The sequence below is a fragment of the Micrasema longulum genome, unplaced genomic scaffold, assembly GCF_059751315.1.
Source record: "Micrasema longulum isolate JH-2025_06_02 unplaced genomic scaffold, ASM5975131v1 h1tg000663l, whole genome shotgun sequence".
In the NCBI taxonomy this organism is placed as follows: domain Eukaryota; kingdom Metazoa; phylum Arthropoda; class Insecta; order Trichoptera; family Brachycentridae; genus Micrasema; species Micrasema longulum.
The window spans coordinates 339289-359898 of record NW_028277859.1 but is presented as its reverse complement, the minus strand read 5'-3'; the positions used below and the strand labels follow the sequence as shown (position 1 = coordinate 359898).

General features: G+C 30.8%; 1 protein-coding gene across 2 annotated transcripts; it reads right to left on the bottom strand.

The window, feature by feature from the left end:
- Positions 1-87: 87 nt before the first annotated feature.
- LOC148279829 (acyl-CoA-binding protein homolog) lies at positions 88-19168 on the bottom strand. 2 transcript variants are annotated; one of them, XM_088229358.1, is made up of 4 exons: positions 19053-19168; positions 17260-17291; positions 672-786; positions 88-281 (listed from the first exon to the last, which is right to left on the bottom strand). In XM_088229358.1, exons 2-4 carry the CDS (start codon positions 17272-17274, stop codon positions 148-150), a joined length of 264 nt encoding a protein of 87 aa, XP_088085484.1. In that variant the 5' UTR covers positions 17275-17291; positions 19053-19168; the 3' UTR covers positions 88-147. The 2 variants fall into 2 exon arrangements, with proteins under 2 accessions (XP_088085484.1, XP_088085485.1); XM_088229359.1 differs by having other exon boundaries at positions 17260-17288; positions 19053-19161.
- Positions 19169-20610: the final 1442 nt, after the last annotated feature.

Below are 20610 nucleotides of genomic sequence, written 5' to 3'. Positions count from 1 at the left end.
ACAACTATTTTATTTACTGCCTATTATCGTATACCATACTATGTAGCATTTGCCAGAGCACAAAAATTTAGAAAAATAAAATTGCTGTTTCACTTTTTGATGAAGTTTTATTTACAGTAAAAAACACTTATAATAAATACTAATTATTTAGTTATATTTTGTAGAAAGTTTAACAACAAGGGCAATGTAGGCTTCCTTAGCAGCATCTTGTGTTAGGCCTTTCCTGTCTAGCCATGCTTGCCATTTTGCTTTTCCTTTTAAGTCTAACATTCCAGGTTTAGCTGTAAATAAAAGTTTTTATTTAACAAAAAGAGTTGTGAAGAAAAATAATTTACGTAGACAGTACTTTTATGACAGATCCAACAGAGATAGAGTATTTTTTTGAGGTCTTGAGGTTTAAAGTCTTGACATTTACAAATTTTATGACCGATCGTTGACAGGTTTAAAAGATAACTTTACACGCTGTGCAAGATTCACAATTCTGTCAGTGTTCAAAAGTATTTCCTAAATTCTTCCATCTGTTTATTTTTGTTTAATATTTTTTTAACTATTTATATTTTAACACCAAATGTTTTAGTCATGAAAATACATATTTTACATACATACTTATTGTTCATTGACTCTTCAATAATAAAATATGTATATAAATAACTATACAGGAAAGTACCTACCAGTCGTATTGTCACCAATAGTTGCTTGTTTAAACAATCCGTACAGTTCTAAAAGCTCGCCATCAGTTGGCCTTTTGGTGAAGCTCTTAGCTTTATCAGCGGCAGCATTAAATCTCTGTAAATACAAAAAATAAATCAAAAATTATAAACAAGTAATATAAAATTACATGTTTCGGAACTAAAGATTGTTCTGTAATGAGAAAACTCAATGCTAAGGGAAATTGGATACAAAATATGTTTTAAGTAAAAATTTAAGTTAAAATTTAATTGTACTGAGAAGAATCCTGAAAATGTATGAAAAAATTCATACAAATGAACTTCTTTGAACTACATCATAAGTTTTACCGAATTAACCAATGATGTGATTGATTTTCAGTTTCCGGGAAGCCAATCCACTAATCAGCAGAACTCACCGACTAAAACTTGTGACGTCCTGGTGAAATAATTTTTAAATTACAAAATCAAAGCGATGAGAATACGATACATATTTATTTATGTTTAAATTGGCTTAGTTTGATATTCCGTTAATCACTAAAGAAATATAATAAAACCACTGGAATCCTTATTCTAGTATGTTACAAAAATTATCACTGAGATTGAATAATTATTATTTTTAATATCTGAAATAGACAATTTTTGAAAAATATGCGTTTCTAATGTAAGTCACTGCATTTTATTATGTTATATTATATCTAATATTTTATTTTCTAAAATCTACATAGAATATGATCCGCTTCCTTATAACTTTTTATCCACATTAAAATATTTTGTTTTTAGTAGGAAACCTCTGAAATCGAAAATTCTCAAAACCCAACAATAGATAATAAACAATAATTCTTTTTGGATTTTATTAAATGCGGTGGAGGAAAAATATAACTTTTCTATTTTTGATCCATTTTCAACTAGTAAATCGAATAAAAACGGTAGAAAACAGTTATCAAGATGTGGTAACATTATTGTGGATAATTTAACGTGGTATTATCATTATTGTGGATAATTTAAATTAATTCTTCTTTGCCTTTCTTAAATCATTTGATAATGTGTTTTTATATTCCTTGTGTTGCTTTTTAAAAGTTTCTGAAGCATTTTTTATTTTTTACATGGTATACAATTTGTTTCTATAATTGATTGTTTTCATTATATCGGGAGTTAACCAGTTATTATTCACCCTCAAACGATATTTTTTCACTTTCGTGGCTATGGACTTAGATTCCGAAATAATTTCTATTAATTTTTAAAATTGATGTCGTCTGGTTTTAACCTTTTTTAGTTGTTCATTAACTATATTCCTGAAACAGTTATTATTTCTCACAACATAGGTATGAGTATTTTCCATTTCGAAAAATGTGTGTACCTACCTGATATTAAAAATGGTCATTTAGGTAATTAAGACTAGGATTATTGGTATGCGTACTTAAATAAAAAAATTCTTTAAAAAAACAAGATTTATTAATTTTTCTTAAGTTATCAACCAGATTTTGGCAACCCTTATAAATTGCTAATAAATGGAAGACTTATAAATTGCTTGTGTGAAAACGAATAGAGCTCGGGGGGTAAATTTGCCCACTTGTTTTTAGACTAATATTTTAATAGTTAGCCATTGAAAATATCTTCAAACGAAAATTTTGTCTTTGAATTGATAATTCAATAAAATAGTTATTAGACAAGAACGCCATATGAGCTACAATTCAACAAATAATGGTTGCCGGCAAACATGGACGAATATGGAGGTAATTTTGCCCGCCATCATTTTTTTTTATTTCTTGGAATCGCATTGAATTTACAATTGTAACCCAATTCAATGATTACCAAAGTCATTCTTAGTAATTAAAAAGTAAAGCATAACTTTCTTTTTTTTTGAGAAAATCAACATAATTGTAAAAAAGCGGGCAAAATTGGGCGGTTTCACGGTATCACTTTTATTTACGTCTAAAACTATGCGAAACACATGGCTTTCGACCTTTAGTAAAATAAGGTCTTTGTAAACTACTCGTATGAACATTCGTTCAAACAGAAATAATCATGTATGTTGGTGCGTCGTTATTTTGATCAAACTGGTTTTATGTATTATTTACATTTACCTAAGTATGTGCATAATTAAATCACTTGAATATATCGGTTGACGGGCAGATATAATAAGACATTTCTTGACAACTTTCAGTTTTCAAAGGAAAAAAACTCTCGCCTATAATACGTAGGTATTGTTATAAAAATATACCGATGTGATGAGATATTAAATAGGCACATAAAAGTATTTTAAACAAGTCATTACAAATTATTTTACCCATTTCCAGTGGGTTGGAAGTGAACAGTATTATGAGTTATTATTGCGGACTCCGGATCAGGAGATCCAATAGCAATCAGTCCAAAGTCCGGGGTCCATAATATTATATTGTTTAACGCTGTTGTTTCTTACGTAGACATTTTGTTTGTTTATTTTAACGTTAATGAAACCTGTTTTTATGATTACCTCGTAAATGTTTTGTTTTAATCTAGATAACAAAGTATGCGAATTGAAATTCTCAATCGAAAATAATTTGTCGTTTCCTTCATAATAATTTCGGCGTCCTATCATAAAATTAACATTGAAATATTGCGATAAATGAAAAATGAAATGGAAAGTAAATTCCACATTTACATACATATTTCTTTTTTGTAGGAATTAGTGACATACCTACCTAATTATTTTGTTTCCTGACTCAATCTGGCTCAATGGGATATTGTATTTGGAAAGGCTAAGAATGACTTAAACTGAATGACAAAAAAAAGGCTCAAATTATCTAACACTAAATCACTCAAAAACAAAACACATGACATTTAAAATTAATAATAAAAATATATGTAATCCAAATCTTTCCTTAACTATTCACAGCTGTAATTACAGTAACCAAATTCCGAATATTAAATGTATTTGTAAATCATTGGACAGAGTAGATTCAATGAAATATTTGGGAATTTATATGGATGGGAATTTAAAATAGACTAATCAAATTGAACACATTAAAAATAAATTGAAAAAGCAAATTTACCTTTTTAAAACTATAAGAAATATAATTAGCCTAAAAGAACATGTAAAAATATATTACGCAAAAACTCAATCAGTTTTGGAATATGGGATATTAGGATGTGGATGTGCAAATGACACACAGATCAAGCAAATAACAATTGCACAAAAAGCTTTAATAAAAATTATAACACTTTGAGCACCGGCCGAATACACACAGAATTTACCCTGTGCCCGGCCCATTTTTATGAAATTTCATGCTTTGTGAAGGGTTCTTAAAAGTGTCATAATTATGAAAATAATAGGTTAAATCAATTGAAACTTCTTAGATTTAAAATAAATAATTAATTAAGTAAATTTTGAATGATGGTTTTGCCAACATTGGCCTTTATGGAGAGCTACATTGCGCATTGCAATGCTCGCATATATACAGGGCCTCACTCTTTTATTGTGCTTTGTATCCCGAAGCCGTGTAAACACGTGATTATAAAAACCATCTGTTGTATCCCGGTCCCGTGTTTTCACGTGGTTTACCAGCAGCGAAAAAATACTAATAAAAGTCACTAGATGTCAATAAAATGCACTTTTTTAGACAGCTGGTAAACCCCGTGAAAACACGGTACCGGGACACAACGCGTGGTTATGATACAAAGTGTTAAGTGTCCCAATCAGAACTAGCTCCCTCGGTATATTTGAAAATCTTAATGTAAAATCTATAAAACAATTTTATGTAAAAGCTTTGTTACTATACGCACGTAAACATTATTATCTACCTTCCGTTACAAATACAAGAGTTTCTAGATATTCCACCCTGATGCTGCAAAAAAATAAATACAACCTTCGGTCAAAGGGGATTGGCCTACTACTCGGTTAAAGTGCACATTCTACTTCCATTGTCCATAAGGACAATTAGTAAGTTCTCACAATATAAAATTGCTACTAAGAAATGGATAATGGAGGTGGGTTGCACACGGATCGATGAGTGGATCAAGCCAAATAGGTCAAATGTGTGTACTGTTTATGAAATTTGTTCTATTGGTCTATATAAATTGGTTATGTTTTTTATGATTATTTTAGTTTTTTATTGTTGATTATTTTAATGATAATTAGGTTAATTAATTAGGTCAATTAATCCAATTGGATTAAACACGTTTTTTTATTGTTATTATAATGTTAACTTTGTTAAATAGCTAATCTAAGTCATGTTTCACATTTTGTAAAATGTTTCCCTCTGCACGGGGCAGTAAGAAAACATTATTCTGTATAAAAAATAATACATACAATGTAAAAGTATAAATAAATCATGAAACAACGGCATTAGTATATTACTAAAGGGGGATTAATATCTAATGAGAAAATATCTAAAGAGAAAGTACAGAAAACAAAATGGTTCTAGGTATCATAGATTGATGTTTTAATTGGTCTTCCATTATTCACAACTCACAACCAACATCGACACAACAAGTTATTCCTCAATATCAAGTGTTGCATGACGTTCTGAAAGGCTATGCGGTTACAAACAAAGTCATGAAACATGCGATAAACTTAGTTTGATACTTTTTATCTGACAACCGCTATTCAATAATTATTATTTGTGAACAGTGCCAAGTTATTTTTAATTTGAGAGCGACACGCTATGATATAATAAAGTAAACGGTCACGGTCAATCACGGTAATCTCCACTGACAATAAACTGAATTAACTTATGGATTATACCCATTTTAATGGTGCAGTAGAACTCCGTTTATCAGAACTCCGCTCATCCGGATTGTCAAGTATCCGGATCGTTGTCGGGAAATAAAAAAGAAAGGATTTATGTTATAATAACAAATAAAAAAAAGGGCGCTGGCAGTCGGCGCGTCCTGGCAATCAACTTTGCTGCAGTGATTGATGTCTTTGCTGTAAAAGGAGATAAACCGAAAAGAAACGTGATGTGTATTTGCTTTTTACATAATATTAAATGGTATTTGATGTTAAATATGATTGCTGATAAAAAATATGTCAATTGCAGTGTACAATGGAGTTTTAGTGCAGTATTAGTATTGATTTGTGATACAGACTAGATACAAATTTTACTTTTTATGTAAAACAATAGCTGTATTGCTTTGTTGAAAAAACTACTAACTTCTAAAATAACATAGTTTTTGTTCCAAATCCACAAAAAAAAATTATTTATATACAGGGGTTCTTTAAACCCTGTCACATCCGAAACCACGATGATCAATGGGCAAGAAGACATAATAGCATATTTAAAAAAAAATTAGTACAAATATTTTTTTACACATAAAATATTTAAAAAAAACAAATGGTTGCTTACTTCTGCAGGGGATAAGTGAGGGGAGCGCAGCGCAGTGTTTTTAGAGTATAGAAGTGTCAGACTCCCCCTTTCCCCTCCTCGTTTCACCCCTGCAGAAGTAAGCAACCATTTGCTTTTTTGATGTTTTATTTTTTTAAATTGTATTCGTTCTAAAAAAATATTTTAATATGCCAATATGTCTTCTTGCTTATACTGATCATCGTGGTTTCGGACGTGACAGGGTTTTAAGAACACCTGTATATATTGCGTTGGTTTGTCCTATATAGCACAAAGAAATAGTAATAATTTTACCTTGTTTTATTGTAATTCGTATGGATTTGTTTCAGATCCTTTTCCACCAATGGCTTTGGGTCTTTTGCCTGGAGAAACGTGGACAAAAACAAACCAATACTCAGTTTACTTGATTTATTGTGATAATAATATTTCGTTATTGGACATTTCTCTTCCTCCCGCTAGAATTTCTAAGAAGACTAAAAGTAAGTACCTGTACTTATTAAATCATTTTTAGTTGGAAGTATTTTTGGGTGTTTGGGACGATGAATACTAATTTGATTTTTGCTTTAGAATTTGTATCATGTTATTTTAAGTTAAGATTTATTGACCAACACCATGTTTCATCTCTTTGTGTTCATTTTTTTGTCGTGTTTCATTTTTCTATGTGCTTAATGGGTATAGGAAAAAAATAACGTTTTTAGCGGTTACCGAGAATTAATAAAATAATAGGAAAATACTTAATTACGCACATAGCAAATTTCGGATCTTTATACATATGTATATTAATGTTTTTGTTAGAGATATTCCACTATGAAACAAGAATATCGTTAGGAAGTTCATCGAACAACTGATGTATTGTTGTTGTTTTTTTTAATCCAGAGAGCAGTGTTTTATTAGTTTACGTGCCTTGTTTCACTATTAATGTATTTATTTGGTTGTAACTTGTAACCTAGAATTATTTTGATTTATTTTTGATGACTTTGTATTATTATTCGAAAATTGAATCACTTTTTCAACAGTTACTTTCGTAAAGATTCACAAATATTCATTTTATATATTTTTTTCATTGTAATAAATAAAAAAATGAGTACAATTTACGTAGGAACCTATTTACAAAAATAAATATTCATATTTAAATAGAAATATACTAATAATACCACCCTTACGTTCCAAAAAATATATATTTACAAACAAAAAAGTATTTTGATCGAAAATAATGTTTGTGTTTATTTGTACCATATCCACCGAAACAAAAAAAATACGTTTCAAGCATATAATTAAGAATAGTCGTTTCAGGATATGGAACAAAAAATCTAAACAAGAAGCAAGTATCATACGAAATGAATATTTATAAGATATATTGGCAAAAATAATGATAGAAAATGTTTCTTAACCAAACGCAATGAGGTAAGAAATTATTGAATTGAACAGCGAAGTTTCTTGAAAATGTATGAGAAAAATAATAAAAACGCTCTGCTTTGAACGCCTTTGAATCAACCAATGATAAGAGTGTTGTGATAGATTTCCGGTTTACGGAAAGCCAATTCATCAGTCAAAAGAGTAAAATCACAGACCACAGGTATTTGACACAATGTCCATCTGTTAAACAGAATAATTCTGCATTCTACTAAACGTTTTTTCAAAAATAATGTTATATTTATATAGGCACCCTACTCAAATGCGCTAATTTACTCAACTTTCATAATTTATTTTCCAGCAGAAAAATATAATATTATCTTCAAAAAATGGATAACATAATGTCATGACTCTTTTACACCGCCAATGATACACGAAGCTCAAAGCTCAACCTACGTCACTTAACAATCTTAGCAATAAACTAAATATTATATTATTCATAAAATGTATTCCTAATTCTGCTTATATTATAAATATATACCTACGTATCGATATTATACAATATATGAACAATGTTTAACTTTTGCAATGCAGCATGTTTTTATGTTAAACAAAAATTGAAATTTATGTATAATACGTATTATAACCACAAAAAAACTGCACAATAGAGCAAAACATATTTAAATACTCTACGTAGATATTCGTATGTAGATGCGTAATCTCAAATGCAACACCAATAGATGAGATCAAAGAGCAATATTACTTAACTTTTTAGTGATTTATAATTATTATTAAAATAAACAAAATATTTTAAACGTGTTTCGGTTAGTAAATATTTATTAAAACACTTTGCATCCCGGAGCCGTGAAAACACGTGATTATATAACCATGCGTTGTTTCCCGGTCCCGTGTTTTCACGTGGTTTACCAGCTGTCTAAAAAAGTGCATTTAATTGACATCTAGTGGCATTTATTAGTACCTTTTCGCTCCTGGTAAACCACGTGAAAACACGGGACCGGGACACAACGCATGGTTATTATAATCATGTGTTTACACGGCTCCGAGATAAAAAACACAAAAAAGGAGTGAGGCCCTGTATATTTGCAAACATTGCAATGCGCAATGTGGCTCTCCATAAAGGCCAATGTTGGCAAAACTATCATACAAAAAATACTTATTGAATTATTTTAAATAAGTATGAGAAGTTTCAATTAATTTAACGTAGTATTTTCATAATTATGACACTTTTAAGAAATCCTTCACAAAGCATTAAATTTTACAAAAATGGGCCGGGCACGGGGTAAATTCTACGTGTATTCGGCCGGTACTCAAAGTGTTAGAAATATGAATAAACGAGACAACTCTAAATGATTTTTTTGTAATTTTATTAGAATAGATAAAAACTGTATTTTCTTTAATGTTCCGTGCTAATATCCATACTTACAGACAAAACATAATATAATATTTTCTTTAAAATGTGCAATTACTTTAAATTGATTCACGGAATAAAGGGCCCTTTTTTTCAGGGAAACGGTTAAGTAGGCACCTACCTACCTTTTTATAAAAATATATTATACATTTTTTGTCTTTATTTAGATTTTTTATTTATATATAAGTATCTTTAGATTCATTAAAATTTAATCGCCTTTAGGTGTATTTATTTATTTTAAATATCATTCCAAAACAAAATATTTATGATATTATAGGAGGCTCTCCTCACATGGGCACACTCGTAATAGATGCCCGTTCTAGGGAACCTGCTTTACAATTTTATTTATTTATTTGACAACTGTAGTCTGCATTACCTGACGGGGTGTTTAACCCATCACGTAATGTAGACTTTTAAACACAATTTATACATTTATGAATAGAAATCAGACAACTGCTAACTGGTAAACTGCTAATTTGTACAGAAAAATTGATCCATATTATCCGCAGAAGCTGTATTTAGCAATCGAATTGCCCTATTAATGGGAGAATTCTGACTCGGATTTTTACGGCTTCTGGGTGTGTGAAACAGTGCTGAGATCTCGCTCTTGTATAATTATTAATATCTTTATAAAACAATATTTGAGTTTGTCCAAATGTTCGTAGACAAAAGACTGGATTTCACCCCCTCGGGAGTCATTAAGATTAACAAATCACACTAAAATCAACAAATGGAAGAATTGAGGAAATATGAATGTTCAAACATGTCGGTGATAACTGAAACATCGCATAACCTGTTTTTTTTTATGAAAATGTTTTACTGCAATAAATTCAACAATATTTTGAGTTTGTCCAAATTTTTGTAGACAAGGACTGGATTCAACTCTCAGGGGAGCTGTTTATATTAACATATTACAACAGAGATGAAGAACATTTAAGAGAAGGTAATATAGATCAAAATATTGTTGATAAATTACCTGGTGCATGAAGAAGTATAGAAATTGAAAAAATAATATTTCCAGGCGTTGCCTAGTATGTAGGTGAAATAATTCAATTAGATGAATCTCACCCGCATAAATAAAGGTTTCAGCTCTTTAACTTCACAAACATCAACAGATGAAAGAATTGAAGGAATATAGATGTTCAAATATAGGCAGAATGGTGAATGTTACACAGTGTGTAAAGTGGTCACTTAAACCAGCCAATGACAGGTCATGAGCCCTGTAAATGCCTAGACTTCGATATTCCCTTATTTTAGGTATTCTCCATCCCTCTTGTAATTTGTTAATCTTTATAAAACACTTTATAAAACAATGCAAATTTATTATTTAAAATGTGCAGGTACGTATATTTAATTTTATTTTTAAAAGTACAGATTAATAATTTAAATAGGTAGTATCGAAAATGATTAGTATTTAAGTACTTTTATATCCAGCAAGTACACGGTTGGGCCTGTGCCGGGAGTATGAACGCTATCTTCATCTGTACATATCGAGACGGTACACTAAACTTCTGTACTATCTCTATCTACCCCAGTATGTTCTACAGACTTGTCACCTCGACGTCATATGATCGAATCTAACCAATGAATGACCGAAATCGAAAATTTCGTCCGCGTTCCTTACTTCAATAAAATTAAAAATAGTTCCATTAGTTTTTATTTTTAATAAGCGTCTGTGATAAAAACTGCCCATTTCAAACTCTATAAGTCCCAATTCAAACCAAAAATGATCGCTTGAACATGTTTTTCATCCAAATTTTGACAATTACCAAGACCGTGTGCTTAACGATCGTCTGTATTTATCTACCAAGCGATTAAAAAGTCGACTCTTTTAACGTCTCGATACGTACACTTAGGGAGATAGTAGAACCGATGGAATAAATATAATAAGTAACTTGATTTTTTATAGAGGCAACATTTTATGCCTAGATGCTCTTATATGTTAATTGGGCTAGATGCTCTTATATGTTAATTGCATCTAGGCGTTCGTTTTCAAAACTGACAGTCATGTAGGGAAGTTCAGTGGTTTTTAAAAATTTGTTAATAGACTATTAAGCTAAGCCGAAATTCTTTATTAAAAAATTTATTTATCAGCGCTATGATTTTTTTAAAGTTTTGTGATTCTGAAATAACTCCGCGTGTGACGTCAGAAGTTCTCTACCGCTTATTCTCGATCAGTTCTGCTATTGGTCTATTGACGGCAAGCAAACCGGAAATCTTCCATAACTCTCTTATCATTGTTTGATTCATATGAACCAGTGACGTCGTTCAAAGCAGTTCGTTTTTATTAAAATATTTTTGATTGTTTTTTTCGTACATTTTCAGGAAACTTTACCGTACAATTTAATGGTCCAATTTTTACCGCGCGAAAGAAAACATTTATTTTATCCAATTTTCCGTAGGGCTGAAGTTTATCATTCGACTTCAAGACTTATTTCTCTCTAATATTTTGAACAGGCTTTAAAAAAAAAGTGCCAGCCTCGTTACGATTTAAATTTTTAATAAATCGTAATTAAGAAAAAATTGCTCGGTGGAACAAATTTTTTATCACTTTTAATGCGTAGATATGGGTATCAAGGGGTACTAGAACCGTCGATACAAATCGATGTACTTACATCAAAGTTTAATGGTGGAGTTTGTTTTAAAAAAATCAACTTGACATTAGCAATAGCATAAAATTTAATGTGCAACGCCATTTTATTTTTTTTAAATTCGTGATAAAAGATAAGATAGAAATACTCACGTTACAAGAAAACATTAATTAAAAATTATTATTATTATAAATATTATTTATGCTATCTCATTCAATATGATTAATTACACTATTATCAATAAAAAAAATAATGGGTACCTAGGTTTTGGTTAATATGTTATTCAACTTTCTTATTTTTTATCTTTATTTATTCAATAAAAAAAAAATGATATCTTATCTTCTCCCCACCTATAATTTACCGTAAAGATAGACAGTGATTAATAACTTTATCGAATGCATATTTTTTTAAACGCAAAAAATGCCTCTTAAAAATATATATATATAACTCCCGATACACGATAATAGGCGCCCTAATTTATTTTGGTACCTATGCACATATTTCCGTTTTGTTATAATGAATACAATTTATACGAAAAATATACAGCACACGCAAATAATATATATTTGTTTTATTTATTCATTCAAAATTACACTTGTTTACAAATACAATAACTAAAAAAAAAATGTATCGTATTATCAGCACTATCTATGGTTTTTCAAAGTTTTTTATTTCTGAAACCAATCCGCATGCGACGTTTCAAATTTTCTTCTTTCTTCGGTCAATTCTGCCGATTGGTCCGTTGACAGTAAGTAAACCGGAAACCTTCCACAACTCTCTTATGATTGGTTGATTCATATGCCTAGTGACGTCGTTAAAAGTAGTTAATTTTTATTAAAATATTTTTTTGTACATTTTCATGAGACTTTGCCCTATAATTTAATGCTCTAATTCTTACCGCGCTTTAGAATATTTTTTTTATATTCAATTTCCCGTAGGGCTAAAGTTCCTCATTGGCTAGATATTATTTGTGAATGATATTTGATCGTTTCTGCAATGATTTACCGTTAAATAAGTTTACCTAGAAAACATCTTAGCATGTTTAGTCAAGAGAGAATTTACAGTATATTTAACTGTAATCCGGTTCAATTTTTCTTTTAGATTACCAAGACGGTAGCGTTCAACAGCCCATAGTCATCATTCCCTTTCCGCACGTAATTGCGCATAGAGTACTGCATTGGTACATCAATCGCAGCGTATATTTTTCATTTTTATTACATAAAGGAAAGATAATCTGTATTACGCTCCAGGTACCAGTCTAAAATAAGAAATATTCTAGTGTAAAAAAAACATTTTAAATAAATATTTTATATCAACCATGTCAGGAATCAAACCCGAGACCTCTTGCATGGTAGGCAAACGCGCTAACCATTACACCACGAGCCCGGCCCATAGTAACGAATGTTTAAAAATATTTATTTTACTGCTAAAATTTCTTGACCGTAGCGGCAGAAATAAAATATACTTATCTTAAATATTTTAAGTAGGTATTATATGAGCACACTGTTGACTTCTAAAAATCATCTTTAAACTGTTGAAAATATTGCTCCAGGGGTGGTATTCTGAACGCGAAGGCGCGGGTAGAAAATGCATTTTTAACGCGTATTTACGTACCAAATACACGCTAACAGAGCGATCTCTTTGCGCGCTATGCCGTTCAGAATACCAGCCCTGGCATTATTTCCACCTGAGTCACAAACAAAAAAAAATGATTCTACCCAATGTTTTTATTTTATGAAAATGTATACAGAGAAACAATAAATTTTGTGTACCCTCAATTCAAGAATGAACCGATCAAAAAATATATTACGCCTTGTAAAATGTCTACAGATATTTACACATAACATTATTGAACATATTTCTTCGTATCTCAAATCAAGGCTTGTAAAAATAATATTTTCTATTTTTAAGATCGTTCGCAAACTTGGAAGATTACGTAAATTTTAAAAGTCAACAAAAATCGGAACACTGTCAATATTTAAACAAGATGCTATAAATTATTATTTGAAACAGCTCTTACTAAATATTACCAAAATTAATCATACGGGATAAAGGGTTACGTACGCTTTTGTATTGTACATTGAACCTAGTACCTACGCGGTAAGAGAAAATTTGCTTCTTTGCTTCTTAAGTTGTTCCCCTTTTTAATTGGTGTATTTATTTTTCATTATTATATTCACCTATAGCTAGACTCCATCGCCTTGGTAATGAATATGGCGATGTTGATATATTTCGTTACTGATTGAGCATATTCAAGACCAAAGTACTAAAGGCGACCGACGCGACGGAGTCTAGTCAATAAATCTTCGATCGTATTTATGTATGCTTAAAAGTTAGCCCGTGTTATGTTTTATATTTTTAGTTTATAAAACCCTTTTCAGTTTTCAACATTTTGGATAACTTCACTTTAAAGTTTAGTTTACCGGTGTAAAAAAAATTAAAAATAATAATAATTATGTTTTATTTGAATCCTACTATGCCTTATATTATAAACATAATATAATGTATGTATTATGTCTTAGTAGTGTATTATGTTAACTATGTAACTTTATTTTTATATTTTAAAAATATATATTTTTTTAATTTTTATATTTGAAAAAATGTTAATTATGTTTAATGTGTAACTTTTTCTTATTATATAGTATGTATAATGTAAAAGCCCCATGGGCGTCAAAAGAAAGAAAATAAATAAATAAAATAAAAATAAATAAAAAATTATAAAGTATAATAAAATATAATTTTTCGTCTAACTAGTAACTAGATAGGTACTGTTTCTAAAGCTAGAAATTAATATTCTAAGTAAGGTGATCAATTTTTACTGCGCCAACAATGCCTTATTTAAAAAAAAGTTACTTAAGTGTGTTTCCATTATACAAAACTTGTTTTGTCTATAGGACTGAATATGAGTAAATGTGTAAAACTATTGAACTTTGAATCTGAAAATATTGCGTTTGTGTATATTATATTAACACTTAGCAGAATACTCAGTACTGAATATTTATGCTGGTTGACAAGGAAAAATCATTTGCATTTCAATTTACATTTAAAACTGTAATGAACAACGAATGAATATATTGAAAAATATAACCATTTTTTAACAGTTAAAATGTATAAAGGATCGACTTTGAAAAGATTTGTTGTTAGGTTATCGATAAATCAAAATTAAAATACGGTGATTTGCGATTACGAAAGAAATGAAAGTATGACTAAATGTGAAATCACTGTGAATGGAGTTAAACTAAAACAAGTAGAGGAATCTGTGTATCTGGAAGTATGTTTATTAGGGATAGAATGACTGAGAAGATATTGAAAGAAGGGTGAGTGCCGGGAACAGAGTGAACGGTGCACTTAAATCAACCCTGGCAAATAAATGTTTGTCACAAGAGGCGAAATTAGCAGTTCACAACGGAGTCGTGGTCCCGACCCTGATGTATGGGAGCGAAGTATGGACTTGGAAAAACAGGGATGAAAGTAGGCTAAATGCTGTTGAAATGCGATCTCTCGGGCGAATGTATGGTAAAACTATGTACAATAGATGCACAAATGTTGAGATCCGTACATTAGGTATGTAAGGCTGAGACAAGCATTATCGACGAAATCAAGAAAGGAGCTCTGCGCTGGTTTAAATATGTAAAACGAATGGACAGCGAAAGAACGGCTAAGAATATTTACAACGCGAATGTTAATGGATGCAGAAATAGAAGACCGAGAAAGACATGGCATGACCAAATCCAACAAATACTTGAAGATGGACATGTCAAAAGTCGGAATAATCGGCGCGCGTGCATGAGAAGATGTATGAATGTAGAGGAAGCGAGATCTGTATTCACAGATAGAGTGTTGTGGCGTTCTATCCTCTCTGCCTACCCTTACGGAGAAACAGCATGATGGTTTGTTGTTATTGTTCGATCATATATCGTAACGTTATTTTTAAAATATTTTTAAAAAAACGCATTTTGAAATCCGTTTTTATTTTTTTATTCGAGCATGATTTGGTATTTTTTTTTTAAACTATTCGCATTTTTTAATATAGTTACGACACGCATCATACTTTGAAATAAATTTATGTCTAAAAACAAATACCTATTTTATATTGTTCACGATTGCATATTTTAGCGGAAATTAAAATTAGCTTAGTAATGGTAGCCTTCAAATCATTATTACTTATTTACGGAATAATAATATCTGGGTGGTCTTTCTAAAAATAGTTCCTGTTGTTTCTACTCCTGCATCTCTTATGGATTTTTCAAGAGCAATATAAAACAGCAGGCATGCCAGTGCATCACCTTGCCTTAGGCCGTTGTACGTCTGGAATGGATCTGACTTGCTGTTTTGAACCTTTACGAAGCATTGTGTTTTACACATTGTCATCTTAGTGAGTCTTGTTAGCTTTTTAGGAATCCCAAATATTTTGTATTTAAACTAGTTTTAATGTAAAATAATTATTTATTAAGACCTTCATTTCAGCAGTTCTAAGTAGCCCTTTGGTACGCCAGCCTGCACGTCACAGCATACGTCATGACGGATCTCACACATGTCTTGTGTACCTATTCTGACCTTGCTATCGATACGCATATCCTTATTTCTCCTATTACATTCTTTATAAAACCCTACACAGTTGATGCTTTGTTGACCTGCTCTCGGAATTCAGCGTACAAATCGCCATTTCTTGAGATTTCTAATCCCAGATATCTGAAACGTATGACCTGTTCCACTGGCTTGTTGTCAATAGTCAGCTTACACCTTATAGGTTTCTGGATACGGAAAGACTTTTGTTTTGCACTGATATTGACATGTTTAGCCTTTGTGATACTAGGTGGAACTTATACAGCATTTTTTGTAAATCATCCTCAGACTCGGCTATTATAGCTGCGTCATCTGCATAGCATAATATATTAATTGTTTTATAGCCCATTTTGTAACCCAGTCAGGTAAAGGTACCTACACATATTATAATATCTTATTTCTTTTTCTGTTACAGCCTATTTTTACGTTGCTTAATACAATTTTTTATTCAATCAAAAACATAAGTAAAGTATTTTAGACATCTTATTTTTCTTCAGCTTTATTTTCTTCATTGCTGGATTACGGCCTCTTCCAAACGCATCCATTCTCACATATTACCCGCTTTCATCTTCCATGTTTTACCGGCTATCGAGGCAATGTCATCGACCCATCTTTTTACTGATAATACTATACATAAAATTATTTATTCATAATTTTAGTTTAGTTTGAATAAATTAATTGACAGGCGTCGTGGCGCAGTTGGTTAGACGGCCGACTGTGAAACTGGCGTCGCGGTTCGATTTCCGCCAGTTACAAGAAAAAAATCCATGAAATATTTTTTCTCAATTGGTCTGGGTGTTGTGATGAATTTTTCATCACATCTTTTCATATTCCCTCTTTCCCACCTGCTGACAAGCCTCTAAAATAGAGGCTTAGCGGATTATTCCATTAAAAAAAAAAAAAAAAAACACGCATTTCCTCATTCTAGGATGTTTTTCAATTTTTTATCATTACATATACATAAAATTATTAAATACAGAGACACCGATTGCAGTGACACAATCAGGAACGATCCATGCATGTGAACTTGCCCCGACTCGCTAGGAAATCCATGTTGATTCGGGGCGAAATATTAAAAACAAACTAATCATAATTCAAGTTACAGCCAAATCAAGGTGGCTTAGCAACCTGCAATGCATTTAATATTATACGTCATTATTGATATCGCAATATATTTAAAGTTATATTGGAAAGTTGTCGAGATAAGCGGCAAAATTATGCGCATCGACATTTATTTTTATGTCGATTTAAATTCTCAGAAAAGTACCCAAGAGGCAAATAAATTACCTCCGTAATATGTATGTATGTAAAAGATTTTAAAATATATTTACCTCATCTAGCGACATGATTGGCCAGGAAACTGCTGAAAAAGAAGAAATCGGGTGATGAAACAAAAACTCATTGAAATCAATAAACAAACTGTTTCCATAATGAACCTGTCAACTTTATTTACCTAGAAAGTTTTTTATTAAATTATTATTTATAAGTTCTCTAGTGTGGTAGACGTTAATTTATTTATTTAAATCTCAGTATTTGACGAGTTTATTGCTACATAGCTATATCTTCAAACCTACCAAAATAGCAATAATTAAGATAAATATTGACTGTCAACAATAGTAAATAGTATAAAACAAAAAAAAAACAAATTAAAGGTAGGGGATAGGTAATCCAGTATACAAATACGTGCCTTTCTAGCTTAAAATAAAAATATAGTAACAAACTTATCATTTTATGATTTTTTAGGTAACCCAGAATGTTGCAGTCGTTTCCAGGGCTGGTATTTCAAACGTTCTCGTGGCCGTATTATCTCGTGTATTTACATACAAAATACACGAGAAAAACTATTTTCTCGTGCAACGAGAGTGGTTCAGAATAGCACCCCAGGTTTCAAATTTAAAATTTTCCATAATAGTTTGGTGCATAGTAATAATACTTATAATCTATAGCCGTAGGTACTACATGAAAAAATGTATTGGTTTATCTTTCAAAATGACAAATCTTAGTCAATAGTTGTTTTTTTTATTGCATCTCTCGCATTTTGTCAAACTACTTTATTTATTTATTATGCTAAACCAAATATGCAGTCCAAAGCGGTATCAAAAAAATATACATGTATCTTTATTCTATTTAGTTTTGAACCGGGCTGTGGTACCGGGTAATGTCACGGATCAGAGGTCCGAGGTTCGAATCCCACTCTACCACAAATTGATTTCCATTCTAACGATGAGTTATCCACAACTAAAAATGCTCTCAAAATTTTAGGTATTGGGAATCATAAATACATTTTTTTTAAATTATATTTAAAATAACACGAACTTTTAAGATCATTTTTTTAATAAAATAAAACTCAATTTATTTTTTTAAATAATGCGAATTCTCTTTTCACGATCACAGACACGATTATAAGTTTATAGATTTAATTTATTTTCATTAGGCATTTATTTATTACAGTTTACTGTACGTAGGAACATTTTTAGGTATTATGTTTGGAATACTTTAAAAGTCCACCAAGGCACTTTTGTGGTTTATCATTAAATTTAGCAGCCTTATAAAAAAATATAACTCCTGAATGAAATCACATGTTTCCGCAGTAATAACTCAAGATGAAATAAATTATTTCTTTAATTATTTTATTTCAACGAGCAAATATTCGAGTTAATCAAATGAAAATAAAATGCCGGAAAGCATTCACTATCGCACGACAGTTACTGATAAATGGAGTATATTACATATAAATATTTATTACAACGGCATTCTTATTGGTTTCTCGATGGTTTCCCTTCACTACGAATAAATCTTTTTACTTTGAAATAAAATGTAACAGCTTATTTTAATATTCACAATTTATCCGTTTCCCTCTCGTCATCTCTCACTCCAGAGATAATCCACCACATCGGAAAACGTCCGAGTGAGAATGATACAAACTTTCAAAATTCTCACTCGCGATTTAATTAGCGTAGCAATTTATTTTAAACATAGTTGTCAGAAATCATCCTCATTAAGATCGACACCTAGGCTTGATCTGTATGGTGTTTTGAGGATGATTGAACATCAAATGTTTTAAATAACACACATTTTGTCGACCGATAATATAAGTTTTCACAATACTATAAAGGCGACTTACTTCGATTCGTAAGAATGTGTATGGACACTGTGAACGATTCTAGCCAACTGTAGTCTGTAAACGATTTTACCGAAGACTGATATACGGTGAGTAGGTACCTAGTACCTACCAGGAGATTAAACCGTGACCCGTTGCCTGTTGCCGATTCGTGAAATTCAAGAGGTACAGGTGCGTATTGGACTATTTCCACAAATAAATTTATATTTCTGAGTGTGAAAAGCGAGCAGTATAATAGGGGGGGGTATCTGCGTAGGCTGACTGAGAAAAGTGACGCTAGACATTGAATATTTGGGTAGGTACCTACTAAGGTATATCATCATCATCATCATTCCCTTTCCGCACCTAATGGTGCATAGGGCACTGCATTGGTACACCAATCGCAGCATATCTCGATCAATTTTCAACTTCGAAATGCATTCACCCATATCCAGGATACATAGGTATGGAAATAAGTTCGAACAAATTTTTGATATTTTACATACTTAATCCATTAAAATGTAATCTCACTTGTCATTTTATAGAAAATGAATGAATTTATTTAAAAATATATCATTAAATTTAACTTTGTTTTCTTGGACACGCATTTTTGTTTATTTCTTTATACATGGTGGTCTTAAAACCCTGTCACATCCGAAACCACGATGATCAGTATGAGCAAGAAGACATATTGGCAAATTAAAATAAATTTTTAGAATGATTAAAATCTTAAAAAATAAAATATAGAAAAAAAACAAATGGTTGCTTACTTCTGCAGAGGAGAAACGAGGAGGGGGAGGGGAAAGTCTGATACATCGTCAACCGCACGCCCGCGCCCCCCTCGCTTCACCCCTGCAGAAGTAAGCAACCATATGTTTTTTTAAATACATAATTTTTTTTAGTTTTCTTTGTTCTAATTTTTTTTTTAAATATCCTAATATGTCTTCTTGCCCGTACTGATCATCGTGGTTTCGGATGTGACAGGGTTTAAAGAACACCCTGTATATATAAATTATACGCTTGTGGATTTATTACCAAATTCCAACTTCTTCCAACCAACTGATAAAATAAAGGTGTTATTAAGATTATTTAAGTTTTCATATTGCTCTAAAAAACTTATTATTTATAATGTATTATTTTGGCATTGTTTTTCTTTTTCATTATTACCTAGCTAAATACTAGCCACTTTAAGTTTATGTTAAATTATTCTCAACTTTACTTTGTTATATTTATATTTAGAACATAAGGCTTTCTCACGTTAATTGTTATCTTTTATTTGTCATCTTAGATATGTTATGTTTCTTTTTCACTTTTTTGCTGTTTTTTTTTATTAATATTTTACTGTCACTAAGTTGTTTAGATTTAATTATTAAACTTTATTTCATATTATATTATTACATAATGAATTGTTCACTGCTGTGATTATTTCTGTACACCTTTTTATTTTAAAAGGTTCTTCGAACCGTTGATACATAAATAAATAAATTTTGTTACTTGAAGGTAAGGTGATCAGTCTTACGCTTTAGGTCCAGTCCAGGGACGATGAATTATTCTAGTGCGAAAACACCCTTTTAACTAAATA

Coding starts and splice junctions, on each gene's coding strand:
- LOC148279829 (XM_088229358.1), bottom strand. Junction 282..671: donor TATTGGTGACAATACGACTG/GTAGGTACTTTC, acceptor TTTTATTTACAG/CTAAACCTGGAATGTTAGAC.